We start from the raw sequence: 20529 nt of genomic DNA, 5'->3' as shown, positions 1-20529 counted from the left end.
ATCATGACTACTATCTTCTCATGTTGTTCAAGATGGAGGAGTTATTGCAATTATGTTGCACTTTTCAGTGGAAATAGGCTAAGATTCTTGTCTTTGTCATAAAACTACCTTGAGTCACATTTGCAAGGAAACATTGATTCTCCTGCTCCTTGCATTTACTTTAAATCATGCTCCTCTCTCCCTGCGATCTGATGTGCTCCTGACCTTCCTGGGAGCAGCACCGTTCTTCCCCACTCGATCCGAGCAACGCCACAGTCGGTCATTCAAAAATCCCACTGTGTTTTAATTTACTATTTTGAGAAGCAGCATGTGGGTATTGATTGTTGTCACCAAAGAGAAAAGGATCAAAATGGATTGCCAATGGGCCTTTCGAAAACAGAGCTGCAGTCACGTGGCACATCGAGGGCGGTTGGTGACTGTTATGTGACGTATTTTAAAAGGGGAGGCGGTGGGCGGGGCCTGGGCCCCAGCTGACCCTTGATCCCGGAAGTGACTCGCACCTCTTCCCTCCTCTTCCCTGTCCATTTTCTGCAATCGGAACTTGGTCGTTGCTCCGACGACGACGACGACGACGGCAGGGAAACGAAAGAGAGTTGGTGCGGAAAAAAAAACGTGAAAAAGTACGAGGAGGTGGACTGGGTGGGGAAAGGCAACGGCTTGGAAAGTTCGGCTTTGTTCACGACTTCGTTTGGCGGGGGGTGAGGAAGGAGAAATGATTTTGTGTGCGCGCGCCTATGGGAGAGGGTGGAGAAGGTAAAGAACAAATAAGTCGTCGGATTCCTGTGGTGTTGGAGTGAGCGGCCGGGTTTCTGAAGGGAAGGCGGAGGGGGAGGTGACTTTACGTTCCTCTCCACACCGTTAGATTCACCCTCCTTCAGTGATCGAGAACAAGTGGGTAAGCTTTTTCCTCATTTTGTTGTTGATTGTACTTCTGTGGATGTGTAGACACACAATACTATATATGTATGTGTGGGTTTTAAACTGTCTCCACCGGAGGTGATCGCTGGTAGCTTTTCACAAAGCCGTTGCCAAGTCACGGGAGTGGGGTCTGTTGAGCTGCGTTTTCTTTTATTGTCGAGAAAGAACGAAGGATCCATTTGAGTAAGTTAGAAGACCTTTAAAGTCTCCTCCATGAGGTTTTGAGAGAACTCCAGTAACTGATTAGGATTAGAAGCACCATTGGGTGTTGTAAACTTCTGTTTAGTATATGCCGGAAGTTTTTTTTAGATCAGTTGCTTTTGACTTATTTATTCAGTCTTATTATGGGCATGTTTTCCGTAGCAAATGCAAAACCATAGTAATTTCACAACATTTTTTCGCTCAAATGAATTAACTTCTAAGCTTGGATTTAATATGCCTGAAATTGTGGAAACTTGCCGATACAAAGGAAGCTGAGCATTTCAGTTGGAAACGTATTATTATTATTATTTTAAACAAACTATCAGTTTAAAAATAAACAGTAAACTGACAGGTACCTTATAAAGTGAAATTTATTAGATATTGCAATTCTGAAAACAAAGCAGGTCCTGGGGCCTCAGTAACAGTTCCACCACAGAACACACCAGATGGCCTCCTTCTTTAGAGACCGCAATTTCCTTTCCCACGAGGTTAAAGATGCCCTTCAACGTATCTCGTCTACATCCCGCACCTCTGCACTCAGACCCCACTCCTCCAACCGTAACAAGGACAGAACGCCCCTAGTGCTCACCTTCCACCCTACCAACCTTCGCATAAACCAAATCATCCGCCGACATTTCCGCCACCTCCAAACAGACCCCACCACCAGGGATATATTTCCCTCCCCACCCCTTTCCGCCTTCCGCAAAGACCGTTCCCTCCATGACTACCTGGTCAGGTCCACGCCCCACCCTCCAACCCACCCTCCAACCCACCCTCCAACCCACCCTCCAACCCACCCTCCCATCCAGGCACTTTCCCCTGCCACCACAGGAACTGTAAAACCTGCGCCCACACCACCTCCCTCACCTCTATCCAAGGCCCTAAAGGAGCCTTCCACATCCATCAAAGTTTTACTTGCACATCCATTAATATCATTTATTCTATCTATTGCTCCCGATGCGGTCTCCTCTACATTGGGGAGACTGGGTGCCTCCTAGCAGAGCGCTTCAGAGAACATCTCCAAAACACCCGCACCAATCAACCACTCCACCCCGTGGCCCAACATTTCAACTCCGTCTCCCACTCTGCCGAGGACATGGAGGTCCTGGGCCTCCTTCACCGCCGCTCCCTCACCACCAGATGCCTGGAGGAAGAACGCCTCATCTTCCGCCTCGGAGCACTTCAACCCCAGGGCATCAATGTGGACTTCAACAGTTTCCTCATTCTAAACTTCCAGCTCCGTACTGTCCCCATGACTTGTCCGGACTTGTCCTACCTGCCTATCTCCTTTTCCACCTATCCACTCCACCCTCTCCTCCCTGACCTATCACCTTCAACCCCTCCCCCACTCACCCATTGGACTCTATGCTACCTTTTCCCCACCCCCACCCTCCTCTAGCTTATCTCTCCAAGCTTCAGGCTCACTGCCTTTATTCCTGATGAAGGGCTTTTGCCCGAAATGTCGATTTCGAAGCTCCTTGGATGCTGCCTGAACTGCTGTGCTCTTCTAGCACCACTAATCCAGAAACAATCGTAACAGCCGATGCAGGTTTGAATCAGTTCTAGGGCTGCTGCACAGCTGCGGAAAACCATCGTGCATCCTAGGAATTCTAATGTAGCATCTAAAGGATATGGATGTTGATCCCTCTGATCAATCTGACGACATGTTTATTTCAAGACTTATTGGTCATTAAAAGCAGTTTAGTGAGAACATACTTGAAGTCCATGTATGTTATTTCATTTGTTATTAGTGAGTTGATCTGCAGATAGAAACTGAAGGATGAACCAAAGTGGAGTCATAGAGATGTACAACATGGAAACAGACCCTTTGGTCCAACCCGTCTGTGCTGACCAGATATCCCAACCCAGTCTAGTCCCACCTGCCAGCATTGGAGGTGTAGTGGACTGCGAAGAGGGTTACCTCAGATTACAACAGATGGGCCAGCGGGCTGAGAAGTGGCAGATGGAGTTTAATTCCGATAAATGTGATTGTGGTGCGTAAATCTGAATTTAATATTCAGAGTTTACGGATGTTAGAATATCATGAATGTTAGTTATGAAAAATACAAAGGTAAACTATTTGAGCAGATGATCGCAGGCATCAAGGGGACAGTAGCATGAGTGTTTGAGAGAATTTGATAGGAGAGAGAGGGCAGGATTGCAGAGGAACAACTGGGAGGAAATGGAGTAATGGAGTTATTTGTAGATGGATCTAGAAAATATTGAGGGACTGCCCTGCATTGCATGGAGAAATTTGAAAGCAGGAGAACAGATTCCTGGAATATATTCAACCTAGGTAGCAGAGCTGAAAGCCTTAACAAAAGCACTGGAGCTACCCAAGAACTAGCGGGCCAGCATATGTACAAGTAGCAGATAGTCCTTTGAAACCGTACATGACTACTTGATAGAATGGGCCCAGCAAGGATGTGTCACTTCATCTGGAGAGCACATCCAACATAAGGAACAGATGAGGGTTCTTGACGAAGTAGCAAATAAGCTGCACTAATTAAAATTTGAGGCTCTCAGCCTATGGATGCACACGATGGCTCAGTGGTTTGCACTGCTGCCTCACGGCGTCAGGAACCCACCTTGGGTGACTGTCACTGTGGAGTTTGCACATTCTCCCCATGTCTGCGTGGGTTTCCTCCGGCTGCTCCAGTTTCCTCCCACTGTCCAAAGATGTGCAGGTCAGGTGAATTGACCATGCTAAATTGCCAATAGTGTTAGGTGCGTTAGTCAGAGGGAAATGGGTCTGGGTGGGTTACTCTTTGGAGGGTTGGTGTGGACTTGTTGGGCCAAAGGACCTATTTCCATACCGTAGGGAATCTAATCTAATCTACCTTCAACTGAACCCTTCCCTCAGGCCTTTTACCTGTCCGTGAGAACTTTCTTAATTTCTCTGCCCCTCTTACCCATTTCAGCTGTGGTGTGGTCTCTCCAACCTTGGCTGTTTATTGCTCTACAAACAAAGGGGTGCTATTATCTAGTGTACTGACCTCAACTTTGCGGAAGTTGAGTGCCAGCTTTGGCAACCACCTCTATCTCCCCCGTACCATGACCACATTGCAAAACATCAGGCTATTGTGTCCAAAGCAGTCACTAGTCTCATTTCGTGGCTTTGTCCGAGAGCAATCATGTGTCTCAAACTTGATTGTTTTCCTAAAATAAATTCAAAAAGATTGAGGGCAGAGTGTTAAATGTTCCACATGGGGCTGGGTGGGGAAGGGGAGGTGGGGTGGGGTTCTCAGATGAGCAGAATTTATTTTCAGTGTTGCAAACTTGTGGAATTCTCTCCCAAGAGAACAATCAAAATGAAGTCATTGAATATGTTAAAGATTATTTGAATAAGTTCTTGATCAACAGGGGAATCAAGATTGCAGTGGGTATATTGACAAGGAGAGCGAGGTTGTAATCCTGTTAGCCATGATCAAATGGGAAGAAGGACTGAATAACCTACTGCTGTTTCCAGTTCGTAAAAGGTGACCCAACACCACTGTTTTATTTACAATTAGAAATGGATCATAAATGTTACCAGTGATGCCCAAATTAACAAAAAAGTGCAAAAACAGACACTTTGGGTGGCAATCCATGTGCTATTTATTGGTCCACCTGTGTAGTTCATTGCCACCTTTCTGCCTCACTATCAACTGCAAAATCTTGAGTTTGGCAATTAATAAATACTTAATGAGGCTTTTACACTTTGATCTTAATTATACATTTATGTTGTGATCTGCAGTGGATCTAGCCCTGCATCTTATGGAACCCCACTTAACACCGTCTTCTATTCACAAAATAACACCAGTCAACTGCTTCCTGCCACTGGGCCAATCTTGGAACCAACTTGCCACTTTTCCTTGGATTTTATGGAATTTTTCTTTTCTGATGAGCCTTCCATAGACTTTGCAGCTTATGAATTTTAGTTAAGCTTGAGGCGGCTTCATTAGCCACCTTTGATTTGTCTTTTGAACCAGCAATTACTTTAAGTTGGACCTTCTTTTAGATTGTTGCTAAATATGTCTTTTTGGTTAATTAATATCAGATTACCTTCCAATAACTTAACGCCCCCACCCCCCGCATCTCTGGGTTTGCCTGCCTAGCCAGGAGCCACTTCATCTATCCCTTCTTGACAATCATACAACTTTATGGTCCACACCAACCAGCGAATATTGGAAAATAATTATCAGAACCTCCTGCAATTTCCTCCTATGTTTTCATGGACAGCCTGGGATACATTTCATTCTGTCCTGATGATTTTGTTTACTTTCAAGGATGCTAACCCTGTGAATCTTTTCCTTCCTTACTATCTTTATCAGGAAACCTAGTAGTCAGTGAGCGCAGGTTACAGTATTGGCAGTGATGCTTTGGATGAGTCCAAGTTAAGGTGACAGGAAAATGGGTGACTGACCAGGAGACTATTGGAATACTCCTGTCTAGAGGTAACAAATGTTAATAAGTGTTTCAGCCACTGGTAAATGGAAATTGACAACATGAGAGGGGTGCAAATAAGCAGTCTTTATAATGGAAATAATTAGGTTGGTAGGTCAGCTCAGTGTCGATTAGGACATTTAGGTGGTGAGTTGTCTGGTTCAGCCTGAGAGGGGAGGTTAGGAGAGCTAATGGAGTCAGTGGCTAAAGGAGTCTTTTGATAGAGACCATAGACAGTGGAAGAAATTGTAGTCCAATTTGGACTGAATGTCAATTCACAGAAGCAGGAGTGAATCTGAGTGAAATAGCAGAGAGATACAGCTTTGTAATGGTGACTGACCAGTGAGTATTATCTTCTTGGAAACTAAAATTAATATTTTAATTAACCTGCCTCTATGTTATGACAGGTGTGACTTGAACCTGGACCTATTAGTTCAGGGTTAGGGACCCTTGTACTTGACTACCAGGGCCTGTTTGGAAGTAGTGAACAGTGGCAGAATGGAAATGATCAGTAAATGAGTGAATGGCATCCAAGATTCAAAGGCAATAGGTAGATGCAGTTCTGGGGTGGTGCTGATGGGTCAAAGTGGAGGTGGAGCGAATAGGTGGGAAGGAAGATAGATAGATGGCACTGCCATCTTGAGCGATCCCACCTGTCCATCTTCCCTCCCACCTATCCGATTCAACCTACCACTATCACTCACCTCCCCCCACCCCCACCCCCCCACCTGCATCAACCTATCACCACCTAAACCACCACCTCCCCACTGCCACCCACCCTCCTATTTATCTCTCTGCCCCATTTGATGAAGGGCTTCTGCCCAAAATGTCGACTCTCCTCCTCCTTGGATGCTGCCTGACCTGCTGTGCTTCTCCAGCGCTGCACCTTTCAACTCTGACCTCCAGGATCTGCAGTCGTCACTTTCTCATAGTTTGAAGACGGGGTAAAAGAAGGATGTGCGGTCAGTGAGGGGTTAGGGATTGTGAGACTGGTTAGCAAGGTTAGATCTCACGGAACACAGGGAGAACTAGCCATGTGGATGCAGAACTGGCTCAAAGGTAGAAGACAGAGAGTGGTGGTGGAGGGTTGTTTTTCAGACTGGAGGCCTGAGACCAGTGGAGTGCCACAAGGATCGGTGCTAGGTCCTCTACTTTTTGTCATTTACATAAATGATTTGGATGCGAGCATAAGAGGTACAGTTAGTAAGTTTGCAGATGACACCAAAATTGGAGGTGTAGAGGACAGCAAAGAGGGTTACCTCTGATTACGACAGGATCTTGATCAGATTGGCCAATGGGCCAAGAAGTGGCAGATGAGAGTTTAATTCAGATAAATGCGAGGTGCTGCATTTTGGGAAAGCAAATCTTAGCACAACTTATACACTTAATGGTCAGGTCCTAGGGAGTGTTGCTGAACAAAGACACCTTGGAGTGCAGGTTCATAGCTATTTGAAAGTGGTGTCACAGGTAGATAGGATAGTGAAGAAGGCGTTTGGTATGCTTTCCTTTATTGGTCAGAGTATTGAGTACAGGAGTTGGGAGGTCATGTTGCAGCTGTACAGGACATTGGTTAGGGCGCTTTTGGAATATTGCGTGCAATCCTGGTCTCCTTCCTATCGGAAGGATGTTCTGAAACATGAAAGGGTTCAGAAAAGATTTACTGAGATGTTGCCAGGATTGGAGGATTTGAGCTATAGGGAGAGGTTGAACTGACTGGGGCTGTTTCACCTGGTGGGTTGGTGACTGAGGGGTGACCTTAGAGGTTTCTAAAATCATGAGGGGCATGGATAGGGTAAATAGACAAAGTCTTTTCCCTGGGATCGGGGAGTCCAGAACTAGAGGGCATAGGTTTAGGGTGAGAGGGGGAAGGTGTAAAAGGGACCTAAGGGGCAACTTTTTCACGCAGAGGGTGGTACATGTATGGAATGAGCTGCCAGAGGAGTGGTGGAGGCTGGTACAATTGCAACATTTAAGATGCATCTGGATGAGTGTATGAATAGGAAGCTTTTGGAGGGATGTGGGCTGGGTGCTGACAGGTGGGACTAGATTGTGTTGGGATAGGTTTAACCGAAGCGTGGATGGGTTTAACCGAAGGGTCTGTTTCCATGCTGTACATCTCTATGACTGTAAGTGTAAATAGATTACCATATTTGTTTTATATTTTAAAATTGATATCACTTTAAAAGTTACTTTATTTATCAATCTAAGGACGCTCTTGTGGTGTCATCATGGTGAATCTGTTTATGGACTGGAAGGTCTAGCTTCAAGTCCCACCTGCTCGAGAGGTGTGTAATAACACCTCTGAATAGATTGATTATAAAAGTTGGTGAAATAAAAAAAGTAAGCATTTAACAAAAGTATTTAAATTTTAATTATGAATTTTTTTTCCTGATTATTCTCCTTCAGAAACTAACTGCAACTTTTACGCTGGATTTAATAGGAAAATATGGTTTACTTAGGTTATTTCACTTAAAGTTGTGATTTTCAAGAATGTTGCTAAACTTTGTGATTGACTTGTGAGATTGCCAGTTATGTTCACAAGACGATGGTTGATTGGATGATGCAAATGTATCAGGACCCCATGGAACAACATCCCAAAAGGAATCCTTATGGAGATGAGGCATTTCCACAAAATTCCATTCAGTTTTTTCGAATTTGACAATGGTCAGTGCAGCATGTCCTTGAGACACCATGGGAAAAGGAGATGGTGAATTATATTGGGTTGTTTACGGAGTAGTCGGATGTTCATTTGGCAAAATACCTCAGTACCAGACTTTTAATGAAACATCACAATGTAGCTTGATGAGAAGTGTCAAGTCATTTTCCACAACTGGTGTCACAGTACCATCACCTTGGAGAAAGTGAGGACTGCAGATGCTGGAGATCAGTGTTGCTGGAAAAGCGCAGCAGGTCAGGCAGCATCCGAGGAGCAGGAGAATCGACGTTTCGGGCATAAGACCTTCTTCAGGAATGAGGAAGGTGTGCCAAGCAGCCCAAGATACAATGTAGGGAGGAGGGGCATTGGGAATGCGATAGGTGGAAGGAGGTTTTGCGCACCGATCTTTAATCTCTTCGTAGCCAACTGCTGCCACAACATTAACCGCCTCAACCTGTCCACCCCTCTTACCCACTCCAACCTCTCACCCTTGCAACGTGCAACCCTCCAATCCCTCCGCTCCAACCCCAACCTCACTATCAAACCGGCAGACAAGGGAGGTGCAGTGGTAATTTGGTGCACCGATCTTTACACGGCTGAGGCTAAACACCAGCTCGTGGATACCTCCTACTGCCCCCTTGACTGTGACTCCACCTCCCACCACCAAACCATCATCTCCCAGACCATCCATAACCTCATCACCTCAGGGGATCTCCCAGCCACCGCCTCCAACCTCAGTCCCACAATCCCGCACTGCCCGTTTCTACCTCCTGCCCAAAATCCACAAACCTGACTGCCTCAGCTGACTCATTGTCTCAGCCTGCTCCTACCCCACCAAACACATCTCTGCATACTTCAACACGGTCCTGTCCCCCTTAGTCCAAGAACTCCTCACCTACGTACGGGACACCACCCACGCCCTTCACCTCCTCCATGATTTTCGCTTCCCCGTCCCCCAACGCCTTATCTTCACCATGGACATCCAGTCCCTGCACACCTCCATCCCCCATCACAAAGACCTCAAAGCCCTCCGCTTCTTCCTTTCCCACCGAACCAACCAGTACCCTTCCACTGACACCCTCCTTTGACTGACTGAACTAGTCCTCACTCTAACAACTTCTCTTTCCAATCCTCCCACTTCCTCCAAATCAAAGGAGTAGCCATGGGCACCCACATGTGCCCAGCTATGTCTGCCTCTTCGGGTATGTGGAACAGTCCATCTTCCGCAGCTACACTAGCACCACCCCCCACCTTTTCCTCCGCTACATATGACTGTATTGGCGCTACCTCGTGCTCCCACGAGGAGGTTGAACACTTCATCTACTTTACTAACACCTCCCATCCTGACCTCAGATTTACCTGGACCATCTCTCTCCCCTTCCTAGACCTCTCCATTTCTATCTCGGGCGACCGACTCAACACGGACATTTACTTTTAATCGACCGACTCCCACGGCTACCTAGATTAACCTCCTCCCACCCTGCCCCCTGTAAAAACGCCTTCCCATATTCCCAATTCCTTCGCCTCCGCCGCATCTGCTCCCAGGAGGACCAATTCCAATACCGAACAACCCAGGTGGCCTCCTCCTTCAAAGACCGCAATTGCCCCTCACACGTGGTTGATGATGCTCACCACCGCATCTCCTCCGCTTCCTGCCCCTCCAATCGCCACCAGGACAGAACCCTACTGGTCCTCACCTACCAACCCACCAACCTCCACATATATCGTATCATCCTTCGTCCTTTCCGCCACCTCCAAGCAGACCCCACCACCAAGGATATATTTCCCTCCCCTCCCCCATCAGCATTTTGGAAAAACCACTCCCTCCGCAACTCCCTTGTCAGGTCCACACCCCCCACCAACCCAACCTCCACTCCCGGCACCTTCCCCTGCAACTGCAAGAAATGCAAAACTTGCGCCCACTCCTCCCCCCCCCCCCTTACTTCCCTCCGAGGCCCCAAGGGATTCTTCCATATCCGCCATAAATTCACCTGTACCTCCACACACATCATTTACTGCATCCGCTGCACCCGATGTGGCCTCCTCTATATTGGGGAGACAGGCCGCCTCCTTGCGGAATGTTTCAGAGAATACCTCTGGGACACCCGCACCAACCAACCCCCGTGGCTGAACACTTGAACTCCCCCTCCCACTCTGCCAAGGACATGCAGGTTCTTTGCCTCCTCCATCTCCAGACCATGGCAACATGATGTCTGGAGGAAGAGCGCCTCATCTTCCGCCTAGGAACTTCCAACCACAAGGGATGAATGCAGAATTCTCCAGCTTCCTCATTTCCCCTCCCCCCACCTTATCTCAGTCCCAACCCTCGGACTCAGCACCACCTTCTTCACCGCCTTCTTCTTCCCGACCTCTCCGCCCCCACCCCCTCTCCTGCCTATCACCCTCACCTTAACCTCCTTTCACCTATCGCATTCCCAACGTCCCTCCTCCCTGCCTTTTATCTTAGCCTGCTTGGCACACCTTCCTCATTCCTGTAGAAGGGCTTATGCCCGAAACGTCGATTCTCCTGCTCCTTGGATGCTGCCTGACCTGTGCTTTTCCAGCAACACATTTTTCAGTACCATCACCTTGTACTGAAGATGCTACTGTGGGGAATAGGCTCTCATTTCAGATTCCAGTCTTTGCAATTGCAGGAATGCATGGAATGAGCATAGTGGCTTTTGTCGAGGTTAACTTTGAGCAGTTATCATAACACAAGACCTTGTGCAATACAACCTGTTCTCAGAGATGCATACCTAAACTAATATCAATTGTTGGTGTCAACTCTGAAGGATATTGTAGTGCATGAAGCTAACAAGGACCATAAGTTGCAGTCTGGCACATTCCAAACCCAAGGACATTGTGCTGTTCGGAAGAGGTACAGAAGCTGGTGCAGTCTAAATGGGTAAAGAGCACAGTTTAGGGCTCTCTGACTGTAATACTACACTGGGCAGGAACCATTAAAAATATCCCTTGGGATGTATGTCTCATGAAATATTTAATGTAAATGTAGATCCAGTTTAACTGTGAAAGGAACCATAAAGCCCCATAATATTATGTTTAACCTAATTAATCATTTTGTACTGAAGTAATGTGATTTTTACTTTATGTCCTTTTACAAATTTTCTGGAAGTTTGTTTTGGTTAAGTAGGAAAGGATTACATCCAAGTGACTTCCTGATTTTTATTATATTATAAAAGTTCATCATGCTGAGACTGTATTTTTTTTTAAAAGCTTGTATCTTTAAAAAAATTGTATTCTGATAGTGGTTTTGCAGACACGTGTTTCTCGTGTGTTAAGGTCAACCCTGTGCTTTTCCAAAGTGTAGAAAAATTCTACTTATCAACCATAACAGCCAGTGGAAAAACTCACTTCAATTTTTTAAAAAATGCATACACTTCCTTTGAGAACAATAATAGTACACTTATGTGATATAATGCCACTGCAGGGAATTTGATTGAATTAAAGATGGAAAGCATAAAACATTCATAGGATGCAGGCATAGCTGGCAAACTGGATTTCTTGTCCATCCAAAATGCGTTTGACAAAAAGTTAATAATTTGCCTTATTAAATGCTCCAATCCTTGTTGAGTATACTCTGGTGCTGTTAGGGAATGAGTTCTTGGATTTCGACTCCATGATAATGAAGCAACAGCAATATATTTCCAAGTCAGGAGGTGGTATGATGAAGGGAAATTTGGAAGGGCTGGTATTCCCATGCAACTGTTCAACTTTTCAGTCCAAATAGCTGAGATCAGTATTTTAGAAAGTACTGTTGAAAAAGTGTTGCTACACAAGTACAGTGTATATCTTGCACCACTTGTGAAAGGAATGAAAGCTTTAAAACTATGGATGGGTGCCTATCGAAATGTCTTGAATGATGATAAATCTCATGACTTAGAGTCATGGAGATGTGCAGCATGGAAACAGACCCTTCAGTCCAACTCGTGAATGCCGAACAGATATCCCAGCCCAAGCTAGTCCCACCTGTCAGCACCTGGCCCATATCGCTCCAAACCCTTCCTATTCATATGTCTAGATTAGAGTGGTGCTGGAAAAGCACAGCAGGTCAGGCAACATCCGAGAGCAGGAAAATCAACGTTTCGGGCAAAAGCCCTTCGTCAGGAATGAAGGCAGGGAGCCTCTAGGGTGGAGACATAAATGGGAGGGGGGGGTGGCTGGGGACAAGGTAGCAAAGATTACAGCAGGTGGATGGGGGTGGGAATGAAAGTGATAGGTCAGAGAGGAGGATGGAGCGGATAGGTGGGGAGGAAGATTGGCAGGTAGGACAGGTCATGAGGATGGTGCTGAGCTGGAAGGGTGGAACTGGGGGAGGGGAAATGAGAAAAATGGTGAAGTCCATATTGATGTCCTGGGGTTGAAGTGGCGGAAGATGAGGCGTTCTTCCTGCAGACGTCGAGTGGTGAGGGAGCGGTGGTGGAGGCAGCCCAGGACCTGCATGTCTTCGCCAGAGTGGGAGTTGAAATGTTGGGCCACAGGGCGGGGGGGTTGATGATGGAAATGCCTCATCTCCATAGGGTACTGATTCCTTTTGGACTCAATTCTGGACTCCCCCAACCGCAGGGAAAAGACTTTGTCTATTTATCCTATCCATGCCCCTCGTGATTGTATAAACCTCTATAAGGTCACCCCTCAGCCTCCAATGATCCAGAGAAAACAGCCCCAGCCTATTCAGCCTCTCCCTATAGTTCAAATCCTCCAACCCTGGCAACATCCTTGTAAAACATTTCTGAACCGTTTCAAGTTTCACCACATCCTTCTGGTAGGAAGGAGACCAGAGTTGCACGCAATATTCCAACGTTGGCCTAACCAATGTCCTATATAGCGCAACATGACCTCCCAACTCCTGTACTCAATACTCTGACCGATAAAGGAAAGCATACCAAATGCCTCCTTCACTATCCTACCTACCTGTGACTCCACTTTCAAGGAGCTATGAACCTGCACTCCAAGGTCTCTTTGTTCAGCAACACTCCCTAGGACCTTATACATTTAATGTTAAGACCAGCTAAGATTTGCTTTCCCAAAATGCAGCACTTCACATTTTGTCTGAATTAAATTCCATCTGCCACTTCTCAGCCTATTGGCTCATCTGATCAAGATCCTGTTGTAATTCTTCACTGTCCACTACATCTCCAATTTTGGTGTCATCAGCAAACCTCTTATACTATACCTCTTATACTCACATCACTTATAATCACTTATATAAATGACGAAAAGTAGTGGACACAGCACCGATCCTAGTGGCACTCCACTGGTCACAGGCCTCCAGTCTGAAAAACAACCCTCCGTCACCACCACCCTCTGTCTTCTACCATTGAGCCAGTTCTGTGTTGAAATGGCAAGTTCTCCCTGTATTCCATGAGATCTAACCTTGCTCATCAGTCTCCCGTTGGAAACCTTGTCGAACGCCTTACTGAAGTCTATATAGATCACATCTACTGCTCTGCTCTCATCGATCCTCTTTTTGTTACATCTTCAAAAAACTCAAACCAGGTTTGTGAGACATGATTTCCCATGCACAAAACCATGTTGACTATCCCTAATCATTCCTTACCTTTCCAAATAAATGTACTTCTTGTCCCTCAGGATTCCCTCCAACAACTTGCCCACCGCTGACGTCAGGCTCACTGGTCTATAGTTCCTTGGTTTGTCCTTACCACCTTTCTTAAGCAGTGGCACCATGTTGGCCAACCTTCAGTCTTCCGGCACCTCACCTGTAACTACCGATGATGCAAATATCTCAGAAAGGGGCCCAGCAATCACTTCCCTAGCTTCCCACAGAGTTCTAGGGTATACTTGATCAGGTCCTGGGGATTTATCCATTTTTGTGCATTTCAAGAAATCCAGCACTTCCTCCTCTGTAATATGGACATTTTTCAAGATGTGTCACAATCTATTTCCCTACATTCTATATCTTCCGCAGTAAATACTGATTGAACTAACTTTTTTATTACCTCCCCATCTCCCCCCATCTCCTGCGGTTCCACGCAAAGGCCATCTTGCTGATCTTTGAGGGGCCCTATTCTCTCCCTAGTTACCCTTTTGTCCTTAATGTATTTGTGAAAACCCTTTGGATTCTCCATAACTCTGTTTGCCAAAGAGTTGTTTTAAAATTGCACTTGTGCAGGCAAGTAGAAGATTTTCCATTTCTTTTCTGGGATTTTTTCAGGGCTGTTGGCCTCTCCTGTAGCCAGTTATCTTAGCTGTATCCAGATGAACTTAAATTGGCTACAAACTAACATCTGTGATGGGTCTCCAAGCTGTGGCACAGGTGGAATCATGGAATGATTACAGCACAGGAGGAGGCTATTCAGTCTGTTATTGTGCTGACATCTCATAACAGCAACTCCACAAATCAGTCTTCCCCACACTTCCTACAGTATGACATTTTCTATCTTCATCATCTAATTAACCAATTCCTTTTGAAATCTGTGCTTGACTCTATCGACCATGCTCTAAAATTTCAGATTCGTTTATTAATAAATCAGATTACATTTTTTTTCATTTGTCTAAGACTATTCTTGACTGAATATGGCATGAATTTGATCTGATTCGCTGGATGTGAGATCATCTGACTCTGTCTGTCACATATTGGTTCTGCTGTTTGTGCCTTTCAAATGCTGTGTGCAGATTCCCCCACATGGCACCCAATTCTTAAGTATTCCTCCTGCTGTTCCTGGCGTGCTCTATAGTATCGCGTATGTGGTAGTGGAAAAGCGCAGCTGGTCAGGCAGCATTCGAGGAGCCGGAGAATCGATGATTCGGGCATAAACTCTTCATCAGGAATCCCTAATGAAGGGCTTATGCCCACAACGTCAATTCTCCTGCTCCTCGGATGCTGCCTGACCTGCTGTGCTTTTCCAGCACTGCACTCTCTACTCTGATCTCCAGTATCTACAGTCCTCACTTTCTCCTATGCTCTATAGTATGCATTGAATGTGTTTTTTGCCTCATTTGGAGATGGTAGAACAAGGGTTTTCTTTAAGCGAGAGATTGAGACTGTGCAAATGCTAATGCTCAGGCCAGCAGTGTCTGTGGAGAAAGAAACAAAATTGATAGCCTCTTTAGATCTGATGAAGGATTATTGATTAGAAAAGTCAATCATGTTTCCATTCCTCGTGCTGCCAAGCCTGAGTATTTCCAGTATTTTCTGTCCAATATTTGCAATAGTTTGTTTTTGTTTTAGCTTGCATATGGTGATTGCTGTGTCTTTTGATTAATACTGCAAGAATCCAGTATAACACATTAACATCCCTATTTCCACCAGGGCACAATCTTGAATACTCTTCACAATTGGAATAGTAATACTGATTTTCTAATTCCTGAACGTTTTACACTAGTCAAAAGAGTGGGCCATTGGTATGAAGCACAACTTGGATTTGTATGGTTTTGGTAGTTTAAAATTTTATAGCTGATAATTTTACTGTATTGTGGAGCAAATTAGCAGGTGTATTGGGTAGGATATAGATTTATTCTACAGCAGCTACAACCTCCAGGTAATTCATACAACCGCGAAATAAATGGCTGTGCTAAAGAAAGTCTAAATTAGGTGTTGTGCAGAGCTGTGTAGAAACTGCCTCCATGAAAGGTGCAGGTGTATACATTTGTTTTTGTAAGATTTTGTTGTTGATTTTTCAAATGTGGTTTCTCATTTTTGAAGCCCCTGCCACGACACAACCACAACCACTAAGCTGGTCTTGCAGCTGTGTTAGTTTGATTATTCTGCAAATCAGCAAATGTAAATTTTCTTCCATTTGAGGTTTCTGTTGAGATTTTTTCTTTTTTTGCTTTGCAGATTTTTTTACAGTGCATCTTGAGATGCGTACTCATTCAAGCTCAGCACTAGTTTGCTTGTCTGAATCTAGCAGGTAGTCCAACTGAACCTGAACTAATCCTAATCTGATTTCAACATGTACGCATCCATCAAAGGCATTTATGGCCAATTTCATTCTGTCTGATTTAGTGGAATAGTGTCTGTGGATAACCTGACCGATGATCTGCCCCTTATTTACTTACACACAATCAATCGGATGAAATTCTGTTTAATCAGAGCATGGTACTTTATTAATGAGATCTAATTGACTAGACACTTAGTCAACTCAGAGTCCAACATTTTAGGCGCACTTTTTTCAAAAGAGCCAAAATTTCAAATGATTGAGAGCATTTTCAGAATGGACTTGTAACTTCTCTGAATATGTGATCTTTTCATATTTCATTAATTTTGGGCTATATAATTGAACACAAGGCCTCTGTGCAACCAGCCATTAATCACTTGTAGAATTCTACAATAGTTCCTGCGACAACTGTTACTGAAAGACGTACATGTTAGGGGTGGAATCCCTGTGTTCCTTAATGAGATCCTGGATCATAAACACAGATTTCTGCTAAAATATTGTATCAATCGTCATGAGAGCTTTAAAAAAAACTTTTATTCCCGCAAACCAAAAGGTATTTTAGAGTCAAAATGCTGATAATGTAAGCTGACAGCAAAAAATACTAGTTAAGTAATCAAATTAGTCAATATTTGGAAAAAGTTAGTTCAGATTGTGATGTTTCTGATTCATACACTTCAGTCCAAAATCAATTTCTTCCACTTTGCCGAATTTGAGTATGCCGTCTGGTTAATCTTCAGTTATTATGAAGAATTTTGATTAAGTGGATAGGAGGAAACAGTTACAGGATTAGTGACCAAAGGATACAGGTTTAAGATATCTGTCAAATCCAATTTGCTCTCTGAATTTCTTTGTTACTTTATTTATTTGAAATTGACTATTTGACCGGGAGGAATGGTGAAACCGCTTTAGGAGAATTCTAGTATCCTGAAGGAAAAGGCGCCTTCTGAGATGCACATCCTTTAGCTTATGGCAGACAACACAAACCATTTGGAACAAAATTACCATTTTAGAAGTGATGCTGTCCTGTCGATGAAATCAATCCACATTCTGCACTCCTCTTCGCTGTGTTTGTACAAGTTGCAGTCTTCCCCATGCCAACCCAACCCTAGGATGTTTCAATTCAATAAAATATAATAATGTATCTTAAAATGGTTCCATCAAGGATTCCTGTTTTGAATTTCTTCTTGCAGTGCTCATTGCCCTTGAAGAATGTCTCACTGTTCAAAAAAAACCTTCATCTCTCAATATTGCCATCCTCACTAAATATAATGAAATTTCCAGCCTTAGCATTTACCTCATTGCTGTTAAGATATTTACTTTGTTTTCTGGAACAAATTGTATTCATCAGTTTTGTCTGCAAATCTTTGGCGTACGTATGGGCAAAATTAGTTGCACAGTGATTTTTAATATTCTATATTCAGCAGTTTGTCTTAGCATCCATTGCTATACATAGTTTCAAATGAGTCATTGCAATTTTTAATGTCAGGCTAAAGGATATCTTGAAGTACAGTGGCTGGCTCATGATTGATATAGAGTACTTTGATTTCTTGGAGAGTTCATGAACTTTTTCATTATACTTTATTTTACATAAATTGATTTAAATTCAGTGAAAATTTAAAGATTCCTTTCACTTGTATTCATGAGCACATTGTTGCTACTGTTGAAGTTAACAGATTTGTTATTCTAATTGTGATTTTTTTAATTGAATTTAACAAGTTTTATTCTGTTTGCTTTGAATTTTAGTTTGGCATGACATTTTTAAGCAACCTGTTCAGAGATGTTATAATGCAGTTCTAGAGCTGATGGCCCTTGAACCAGGTTGTTTGGCTTAGCTGTAGGGGGCACTATCACTGCCACAAGAGCCCTTTTAAACCAGAATTTGAATAGAGGAGCATGTTGACAAATGAAGCTTTGTTGTCATTCCTTCTGCCTGGCTGAAGTAAAACTCCTCCTTTGGAAGTGATAGCCCTTGCATCAAGAGCTTTTTTAAAGCATTGTATAAAGATTATTTTCTACAAAATTTCACTGTTTACAAATTGGGATTTCTCTGAATATTTTTCATTTTACATATGAATTACAGTAATTCTTTGCTGCACAAATAAATAACAATTTTATTAGATGGCTGTGAACCAGCATCAAATTAAGTTTTTTCTTTCCCCTGCACAGTATATCAATTTGGAACAAACTGGATATGCTGACTCGAAAGCAATGAGTGATTTGGATAAATTCGTCTTTTGCAAATGGCAAGGTCGGCTGTGGCCTGCAAGAGTAAGTTTACTTTTTTATTTGTTTTTTTCTTCCATAATTTTCAATGTTTTGTGAGCTGATGTAATCAGGTTACTAATCTACTTCATTCTATACTTGTGTTTCTTTTCGTAGGAAATGTTGGCTTCATCTAAGACATATTCTTTCACTCTGTCACTAGCCAAGTTTCCATTAAACTCATTTTGTAAATCAATTTTACCAATTTATACCAACCTATCTTGGCTAATGTTCTCAGCAATCTGTACTTGTACTGAACTGGTTTGGTGCTAACCACCAAATCCCAGTCATTCAGTTTGCTAGGCTGCTCAATTCTCTAATGGAAGTTGTCTTCTTCATCCTTTTATGCAATGTGACTCACTAACAAGACCAGTATTTATTGCCTGTCCCTAATTGCCCTTCAAACGTTTTTGCAAGCCACTGTCCTGAACCGGTGAAGTCTGTGGTGTAAAAACTTTCACTATGCTGTTGTGGAATGAGTTATTAGATTCTGACCAAACAGCGTTGAAGGGATGGTAATATATTTCCAAATGTGAATATTGTGTGGATTAGATGAGAACTTGCAGGTGGTGGTTTTCCCATGCATCTGCTGTCTTTGTCCTTCAAGGTGCTAATGGGAGTTTGTAAAACTGGTGGATGGAGTGCCAATCAAGCTGGCTGCTTTCTCCTAAATGGTGTTGAGCTTTTTGTGATATTGGTGCTACAGTGATCAGGCAAGTGAACAGTATTCCATCGTACATCCGGTTTGTGTTTTGTAGATGGTAGACAGGCTCTGGGGAATTGAGGTGAGTTATCCAGCCGGAATTCCTAAACTTCGACCTGCTTTTATAGCCATATGATTTATATGGATAGTCCAGTTCAGTTTCTGTTTCGTGCTAGCATCCAGAATGTTGTTAGTAATGCTTAGACTATTGACGTCAAGAGGAGATCGTATCTTTGAAGATGATCTTTACCTGATACTTGCATTGTACAAATGTTGCAGCCCAAGCCTGAATGCTGTCTAGGTCTTGCTGCATATGGATGTGGACTGCTTCAGTATCTGACGAATCACAATATTCTGAACTAACCCTGCTTCTGACCTTTATAATAGAAGGAAGATTTCTGATGAAGTAGCTAAATTTGGTTGGGTCTTAAATTCTACCCTGAAAAACTATTTCCAGCTTCAAGTCCCACCTTCTCCAGAGGTGTCGTAACATGACTGGACAGGTTTAGTTAAAAATATATACCCTGAGGCTCCTGCAGTGATGTCGGGGACTAAGATGTTGACCTCCATCTAGCACGACCATCTTCCTTTTATGCTAGGAATGACTCCGACCAGTGGAGAGTTTTTCCCGGATCCCATCAACTCCTGTTTAGTTAGAGCTCTTTGAGCTACACTCTATCAAATGCTACCTTGATGTCAAGTGCAATCAATCTTAACTCACCTCTGGATTCAGCTCTGTTTAAATACACTTCAGTAAATTTAGCATCAATATTAAAGCACCTTGATTAGGTGATTGATTTGGGTGTCATGGTAGTAATTTCGACAATCTGTAATTACAGCAATTAGAAGGAAAGACTTTGTAGAAATGCAATTTTGAGATTTTAGGGCAAAGCAGCATATATAAAGGAAATTTCATGGCTCAAAGATGTGATGCGATGTGAGTCTTTTCCTTTTGACAACACTTACAATATTTCATGCAACTGCTATTACTTAAACTGTGACTGTATGCTGTGTCAATGCACTTGTATTAATCTCTATTCTTTCAGTCCTCTGTTTTGTACTTCTGCATAGTTTTTCACCTTATAGTGTATCTATTACCCATTTGCTTTTTAGCTTAAACAGAAACATTTTGAGATTTTTGTCTTTGGTATACCCCTTTAGTATGCACCTCCCTTGTGTGTGCTACAAATCAAGTGAAACTTTTCTTGGGTATTAGTATTCTAAGGGTGTGTTTCATTGAATAAAATGGGAGATTGCCAATAAAATTTAATATAATTAGTAAATATTTTTAGAAGTCTTACTATATGGTTTCCATTTTAGTCACAACCTGTCACAGTATTTTGTTCTCAGTGCTCAATTTTGAGCATTTGCTTTACTGAATTCTTATTAGGAAGTCTAGTCCTGGCTGTGAGCTGTGCTGATAAAGGGTGCGTATTGTGTTCTTT

The 20529-nt window shown here is 43.5% G+C and overlaps 1 protein-coding gene across 6 annotated transcripts in view; it reads left to right on the top strand.

Moving 5' to 3' along the window:
• Positions 1-523: 523 nt before the first annotated feature.
• Positions 524-20529, top strand: part of LOC140494724 (PWWP domain-containing DNA repair factor 3A-like) — a 58021-nt gene continuing 38015 nt past the window's right edge. For 5 of the 6 annotated variants that reach the window (XM_072594261.1, XM_072594260.1, XM_072594259.1 and 2 more), the window contains exons 1-2: positions 524-895; positions 18286-18387. In XM_072594261.1, coding sequence (XP_072450362.1) covers positions 18328-18387 — 60 coding nt within the window. In that variant the 5' untranslated portion in view covers positions 524-895; positions 18286-18327. The remainder of the gene's footprint in view (positions 896-18285; positions 18388-20529) is intronic. The other variant, XM_072594258.1, reaches the window with a different exon arrangement.

Source organism: Chiloscyllium punctatum, chromosome 24 (assembly GCF_047496795.1).
Source record: "Chiloscyllium punctatum isolate Juve2018m chromosome 24, sChiPun1.3, whole genome shotgun sequence".
Classification (NCBI taxonomy): domain Eukaryota; kingdom Metazoa; phylum Chordata; class Chondrichthyes; order Orectolobiformes; family Hemiscylliidae; genus Chiloscyllium; species Chiloscyllium punctatum.
The sequence above is the reverse complement of the archived record's forward strand: the minus strand, read 5'-3'. Positions and strand labels throughout refer to the sequence as shown.